Genomic DNA, 8,308 nt, shown 5'->3' on the forward strand with positions numbered 1-8,308 from the left:
TTTTAATTCTTAGAAAATTTAATAATAAATCGAAAATTATAACTAATTTTTCAAAAATAAATAATTGAATAAAAATAATTTCTAATTCTCTAAAAAATAATATAAAAAAACAAATATTTTTTAATTTTTCAGAAAATTAACAATTAAATAAAAATAATGTTTTATCCTTGACTCTGAAACAAGTTGTCTTGCAAAAACAAGTATGAACATGAGGTAACTGACAATATTACAATCAGAGATACTGTGGGCAAGATGAAGGGGACGGATATACGCGATTGGTCAAAACCTGTTAACGTGTTAACGTTTTATGAAAAGGGTGTGTGGCTAGCATTAGAGCCATATTTTTGCAATAAACAAAAAGTGTAACTTTGCCAATTTTTAAGATATCTCAAATCCGCTTGCGCCATCTTCTTCAGAATCGTTTGTAGTTGTTTGTAGTGCTTTTCTTTTCGTTTGTAGTTGCACCGTTCAAAAGTTATATTTTTGCAATAAACAAAAAGTGTAACTTTGCCAATTTTTGAGATATCTCAAATCCGCTTGCGCCATCTTCTTCAGAATAGTTTGTAGTTGTTTGTAGTGCTTTTCTTTTCGTTTGTAGTTGCACCGTTCAAAAGTTATATTTTTGCAATAAACAAAAAGTGTAACTTTGCCAATTTTTGAGATATCTCAAATCCGCTTGCGCCATCTTCTTCAGAATAGTTTGTAGTTGTTTGTAGTGCTTTTCTTTTTGTTTGTAGTTGCACCGTTCAAAAGTTATTATATTTTTGCAATAAACAAAAAGTGTAACTTTGCCAATTTTTGAGATATCTCAAATTCGCTTGCGCTATCTTCTTCAGAATCGTTTGTAGTTGTTTGTAGTGTTTTCTTTTTTGTTTATATTTGCACCGTTCTAAATTTGATATTTTTGCAATAAACAAGAAGTGTAACTTCCCCTATTTTGGAGTTATTTTAAAACTGATTGCGCGACTCGATGTAGAATCGTTTGTAGTTGTTTGTAATGGTTTTCGTTTCGTTTATAGCTGCACGTTTAATTTGCCGTTATTTTTTTAAATTGTTGTAACTTTTAAACGGTTCAACTACAAACGAAAAGAAAAGCACTACAAACAACTACAAACGATTCTGAAGAAGATGGCGCAAGCGGATTTGAGGTATCTCCAAAATTGGCAAAGTTAGGTTTTTATTATTTTTTTAAATTGTTGTAACTTTTAAACGGTTCAACTACAAACGAAAAGAAAAGCACTACAAACAACTACAAACGATTCTGGAGAAGATGGCGCAAGCGGATTTGAGATATCTCAAAGTGGGGTGCAAGTCATTTTTTTAATGTTTATAATTTTTAATGTATTGAACTACAAACGAAATTTTTGTTACTACAAACAACTACAAATGAAATGCTAACGTTTTCCGTAAAAAAATTAATTTTTTAAAAGTCGGGTGCCAGGTTCACATAGGTGTTTTGTTATCCCCTTAGGAAAATTTACTTAAAAAAACTTAAAATAAACTAAAAAGTTTACCAAAGAAATTACTATTGATAAACTATTGATAAACTATTGATAAACTAGAAGTGATTTCGAACCAAACTTTAAGTATTTCTATAATATACTTTAAAGGTTACTTTAAGTTAACTCATGCAATTACTATTAATCACCCCAAAAAAAATATTCTGTCATTATTTAGTGGCTCCCGCTTGATTTTAGAGGATTTTCCTCTGAAATACGGTCTCAAGAAGATATTTTAAAATCTAGAGGAATATCCTCTAACCATGAGACACTAGACTTAAGATTGCAGTCCTCTTAATACTAGAGGACACTGATTTCCGATATTCACCCGGAATAAAAAAAAATTATTTATTTCAAAATTTTATTACTATTTTATAACTAAATTTGTTTCTTAAGATGCAGTCTATGATTATAAATATTTTCTCGTATTTGAAAAACACACTTACCTTGGTGGGATTCGAACTCAGGACCTCTGGATCGTGAGCCAACTGCCTTACGTGGTAGACTACTTCTTAATTTGATGTAAGTGTTATATATGTATAGTCTACATATGTCATAACCAGCGCAAATATATAATTTTCCAAAAATCATCTTAAGAAACAAATTCAGTTTAAAAAGAGTAATAAAATTTTGAATTGGATATATGATATAATATTTCTTAATGTCTCGTGTGGTGCAAGTGTGGTGAAAAAGGGAACTTGTCTTTTTAAGTATACTGTTGAAACAACACGCATAAGTTAAAATCAGCTTTAAGTATTACCTTTATAAAAAGTAAAGTTAAAGTATATTTATAAGTATTACGTTTGTTAAAAGTAAATTTAAAGTATATTTGCGACTTGCTTATAAAGTTTTTATTGAGGTTAATAACTTAAAGAAAACTTTACGTTCGGCTGTCAGTATACTATTAGTCTACTATTATACTATTAGTATACTATTATTACGGCTAGTATACTTTATAATACTTTAAAATGCTTTAAGTAACTTTAAAGAACTTTAAGTAAATTTTCCTAAGGGCATATATATTTACAATAGCTTTCTAGGTCACCCATGAGATACTATTGTTGACGCGTTTTTTTTTTTAAGTGGTGTATCTCCTGTAGGCCTAATCCACTGATGACTAAAATGACTCTTTAACTAACTGAAGCAGAATTAAAGAAATAAACAAGAAATTAAGAAAATTTAGGTCGACTTTCGGGATCTTTTACAGGCGAGAGCGAGAACATCAATTTGCATTTAATTTTTGAAAATAAAGTTTCGCATTAAATATGTGGATCCAAATATAAAATAAATTTGAAATCCAAAATCACGAAGTTTTGCGGATAATAAATTTTTTCAAAATTTTGTAAAAATTAGCATCGGTGTCTATAATCATTTTGAGAGGAATATTAGTATGTAAATCGTGAAAAATTAGCATCGGGAAACTTATGTTTCCCTGATGCAACAGATTTATTTTTAAAGCTGCGAGACAAACGACGATTACATAGCCATCGTCCATATAACGTTCGCTGCCGCCATTGTTTTCCAACAATCTGATATGCATATCGCTTCTAAAGGTCTTAGTGGGCACATGGGCAGATCGAGTTAACAGTTTTTATTCTTCTTTGAACAAATCAATCTTCAGAATGTAATCAAGAGAATGTAAACAAGAGAGTAACGTAGAGATGTAGAGAGTTTGTTTGAAAGCGCACGTACGATTTAAGTATTAAAATGTATAATAAATACATTAGTTTGAACCCAGTTAAACTGTCTCTGTGCTTCAGTTTGCCCAACCCGAAAGACGCCTCTTACAATGAATACACCATGCCATCTTGTCTACGTTTAAATAATTGACACTGCGACTCTGTTTAAAGTTGTTTGCGACATTGTAACTATGATTGATGACCTAATAACGCTATCGATACTTTCTCTTAAGCGCCAATATTTCTCGTTCGAATCGCAGCGGCAGTTTCAGTAACACTTTGTTGCTTCGAATTTAACATTGTAGTCAGATAAGGCCTCTCCGGCGTCGGGCAGTGAAATTTATTATTGCTCCATCTCGTTGATTTGGCACCTACCGGTTCCAATAAGTTGTTCCATAAACTGTTTGCAACTACAAAAAATAGAAGATCTTGAATTATTTTCTAGATCATTTCTGAACAACTAAAAATAGTTTTAATACACATTTTAAAGTTGGTTTACTTCCACTTGACTGAAACTTATTTGAACACTTTTATCAAATTTACTGGTGATTATTGCACTTTCTCACATTATTACATCATTATAATATATAGAATATGAAAAATTAAGTGCATCTTACGCGTTTATTTTTACGTTTAGGTTTAAATATAAAAATAAAATATAAATATAAAATATAAATATAAAATATAAAATGTAAAATATAAAAATTTATAATATAAAATTTTTAAATATAAAACTATAAATAAAATGCGTTTTAAATATGAAAGATCAGGTTTTTAATTATTAGTTAACAAATTTCTTTTTAGGAAATTTTTAATAAACTTACAAAGAGCGTTTTTGGTCAAAGAGGTCTTTTGACTAATGTGAAAACAGTCGCTACTTAAATATGTCATATCGGTATACCCATCTGAAGCAAGTGGAATACTGAAATTCACCAGGATAGGCTGAGCTACGACTGTAAAGTCATCTCTTTGGAATTCTGGATAAGTTGCCATTTCCATATCTAGCTTCTGCCACCTAAAATATATTTCCAAATTTTTAATAAATCCGCAATTTGCTTTCAACGGTATAAGTGATACTTTCAACGGAACAAGCTAAAATTAATTTTTAATGTCGCAGATTGCCAAACACGTATTTTTTACTTAATGTCGTATCGGATTAATTAAACACAGATAACTTTGCATTACCGAAAATAATTATATATTAACATTTAATAAATAATATACTCTAGATTATTTTCCGTTTTATTTTATGTTATTACGCTTACTGTCGCATAATGTCGTAATACATAGATCTAAAACGCCGAAATGTGAGACCAAACATGCAAGAACACTCGAAGTCCAATGTGAGGAAACAATTGAGCGATGGTCTTCCTTCACGTGTCTCGACCAAAGCCTTTAAATGTGGTGGCGGAATCAATGCCACGAAGGTTCGCGGCAAATTATCTCTTAACGTCCGCAAAGCTTGGAGTAGATCAGTTTTATGTGTTTCAAGAATTGACCAAGGCGATGGAGTCCAACACATTTCAGTGCAAAAGTCATTGACTCCGATCATCAGCGAGATGAACTGCAAATTAAATTTTATTATCGTCGATATATATGTTTAATAAATAGGAATGCAAAATTTTTGACAGCAAAGCGAGATATTTAATTGTAAATACAGCATATTAACGAAAATCTCGGAAATAATTAAAAAATTATAACAAATGATAAGTAGTTCCGTCAAATTTTTATCGCAAGGAAAATCAGTTTAAAACTATAAGGGGTGATAATTAACTTAATTATTACATACAATAAAACATGCAGTTCACGTAATGACATTTGCTGCCTCTCGTTTCTCTCGGTGTTTGCAACAAATTGAATTTGTCTAGTTCAACGAACCTTCCAATGTTTCTGCAGATCTATCCTCGGATCGTTTTTAATCCTCTTGACTAAAATATCCGTCATGTAAACTATATCTCCGGACTGAGCACCGGTTTCGGCAACATTCAATTGCGATGCCTTGTCAGTCGTCAAAGAGTCTCCCAATGCATATCCTATCAAATTGGGGTTGAATTCCTAATATAATGAAAATTTATGATGACTAATTTGTACACGCGCACATTGTTAGATCAGCCTTTAGTGTTACATTACTCCCTTCCCTTCCCCCTCAAGACGTAATTCAACTTTTCTTATCTAACTTATTGTTGTAGTGTCCGTCTCTATGTTAATTTTTTAAATGTAAAAATGACTGTAAAAATGACACACTTGGATTTGCAGTGTTAATGCAACGAGCGTTAGATTTTACTATATAAGATTTGATTGATTTAACTGCCATAATTGACTGCCATCAATATCTTAAATCTCCATTTCTCGTATTGTATCTTGCATGCTATGATTTGTTCAATAATAAATGTTATAACATTGTAAGATTTGATTGCCTTACTTTAATGATATTGGGAACAGTTAGATATTGTCTCCACGTGCCTTGGCCTCCACCAGCCGCGGTAACTCCTCTGTTTTCTATGAGAATCTGGAGCAGATTGCCTGCAAAGATTCCAGCTCCAGCCGTAAGAGAATCGCCCAACGCGGCAATGACATCGATATCACCCGGTCTTAGTTTATGCACCGACTCTGGCACTTTTGACGATCGGCCACCTGAAATTTATTCAGTCGTGTAGCACTCCTCAATTACACAATGTTTCGCATTTCTATTATCTTTTTTATAACAATTTAATTAATTGTACAACTTTGAATCGACTATTCTTCAATGAAAACGTCGACATATGCGTTCTTATTAGCGACTGAGATAAAATCACACTCTTTAGTTACATAAACCTTGATGGTCTGTAATAAAATTTTAATTTGTTATATAAGATATTGTTCTTAATCTTGTTATTAATCTAAAGATCTTGTTGTTGATATATGTAATATCTCTAAAAGATTTTGTTATTAATATATGTAATATTGAAAAATAAAAAAATTGCAATGAAATAACGATGTGTAACGATTTTGCTTTAAAAAATTTAAGTTAGGCAAAGATATGAAACGTAGACATTAAAAATATTGAACTAGGAATAAAATGCCTCACTTTAAGAAAAACTATATTGACATGTAAAGAAGCTTTACATTTTTAATAACTGTATTTTTATATGCAGATGTATAGTATTAATTATAAAGAGATAAAACAATTATGATCAGAGGAACAATTATTGTTAAGGAAATAAGAAATGATAATAGAGTTCTTTTTCTACCTGTCACATTACAAGGGAACGGAACATTGTCGGGAATTATTTTTTGCATTTTGTTTGCGTTTCTTGCTGCTTGCAGATACTTTTCCTCCATTCCTGTCCTACCTGCAAGATTAACAAGTTATAAGTTACAATTTACAGAGAAATTAGTACCTCTATATACATATAGAGACATACGGTCATATACGGTTATAAATTTTGTTCTTAAAAGAAATGGATTTAGTTTATAATTAAAATACAAAGCAATATGATACTTGTTTTATTGAATTAATTAATTACAATAAAAGAATAATCATAACAATTAAAAATGTTCATCTTTGTGGAGGTAGGATATCGGGTGAAGGTGCGTCGATTCCCACAATAACGAATCTTTTTCAATTATCTAAAATCTCGCTCTATTTATTCATGCTCTATGTACAATATAATTCTCTGATGTGTACGAATACGTGGACGTGTGTGATTGCGTAGGTTATAACTGTGTAGTGTATAATGTGGTATGTTGCGTATTGTTCGTCCCGAACAGTCTAGTTTGAAGATAGATTCCGTCTGTGTTGCCACAGAATTCCCAGGTTCGCTTGGGTTAGGAAGATGCTGGATATGAGAGTCTCCACCTTGGAGATCAGGAAAGGATCCTCCTGACTTATCCTCAGGATCAGGAATCGGAGTCGGAATCGGACTTGGAGAAGGCAGCGCCTTGGTCTCGGTGTCGTCCGGTGAGCTGGGTCGTAAACGACCCAGGAAACCTTTCTGCGGCAGGGTGTCTGTCGACTCTTACCGCAGCAAGTTAACGCCCTGCAAAGCAGGTATAAACGAAGGCCCCAGAAGGAGCGCGCTTCGTATCAAACGGAGGCCCTGAAGAGCACACTCCGAATGTCAGGGGCCCTGGTAGTGAGCACACCCTGTCAGGGGCCCTGGTAGTGAGCACACCCTGTCAAAAGAGAGTTATGTCAGGGGCCCTGGTAGAGAGCACGCCCTGACTGGCTATCTCAAGGAAAGCTGGAGAAGCCCCGCTGAGCTGCCCTTTATATAGCAGTCGATGGGGAACTTTTCTTACGAGTAAATCCGCCGGCGATGCGCCGCGTAGCGGGCGCGCGTCGAACTGTCCGGCCGATCGATATCGTGCCGTCCCCCGCGCCGCGCGCCTCCCGTCATACTGCCGGCGTCGCGTGCGCGCTGTCGCGCGGTCGTGGCGGACAGCTGACCGCCACATAACCCCCTTGGTTGTTTTAGAGTTCCTGGAAACGGACTGGTGGACGTGATATTCGTCCGCTTCTCGTCCGTTGCTGCTGCTGCGGCTCTTCGGGAGTTTGTGTGGTTTCTGTTGACGGCTGAGCTGGTTCCAGTTCTTCTCGCTCCAGAATGTAGGCGGGCTTCAATCTATCGATTGATACGTTGACAGGTCGTCCATTGACGCAGATTTTGAAGGTCTTCTCTCCTCTGTTTAGAACTTTGAATGGTCCATCGTATGGTGGCTGCAAAGCTCCCGTTGGCGCGTCGTGACGAAGAAATACTTGTTGCGTTGTAGTCAAGTCTTTATACGTAAACGTAGCTTTCTGTCCGTGTCTTTTTAGTTTTGGCTGCAGGTTTCTCATAATTTTATTTAGTCGTGCTGCGAAACCTTCCGTGTCGACAATCTTTGCGCAGGTCTCTTCGAGGAATTGTCCGGGTAATCGGATTGATTCTCCGAAGACCATTTCAGCCGGTGTCGCTTGCAGGTCCTCCTTCCATGCTGCTCTAATGCCCATCAGGATCACTGGTAGAATTTCTGCCCATTCTTCCGTCTGGTGACTTTTAATGGCTGTTTTCAACTGCCGGTGGAATCTTTCGATCATGCCGTTCGCTTGTGGATGATATGCTGTGGTGCGAAGGTGTGCTGAACCCGTTAACTTTGTAAGTGTTTTGA

General features: G+C 34.8%; 1 protein-coding gene across 1 annotated transcript; it reads right to left on the reverse strand.

Annotated features, from left to right (window-relative positions):
• Positions 1 to 2,896: 2,896 nt before the first annotated feature.
• LOC139786716 (phospholipase B1, membrane-associated-like) lies at positions 2,897 to 6,517 on the reverse strand (the record flags this gene model as incomplete). Its single annotated transcript, XM_071725832.1, has 6 exons — positions 2,897 to 3,588; positions 4,003 to 4,193; positions 4,444 to 4,742; positions 5,057 to 5,233; positions 5,601 to 5,812; positions 6,409 to 6,517. Coding segments are annotated over 6 exons (1,170 nt in total), but the record flags the coding sequence as incomplete, so codon positions are not given.
• Positions 6,518 to 8,308: the final 1,791 nt, after the last annotated feature.

Source organism: Temnothorax nylanderi, unplaced genomic scaffold (genome assembly GCF_030848795.1).
Source record: "Temnothorax nylanderi isolate EJ_2023f unplaced genomic scaffold, tnyl_v1.0 TNYL_tig1122_pilon, whole genome shotgun sequence".
In the NCBI taxonomy this organism is placed as follows: Eukaryota; Metazoa; Arthropoda; class Insecta; order Hymenoptera; family Formicidae; genus Temnothorax; species Temnothorax nylanderi.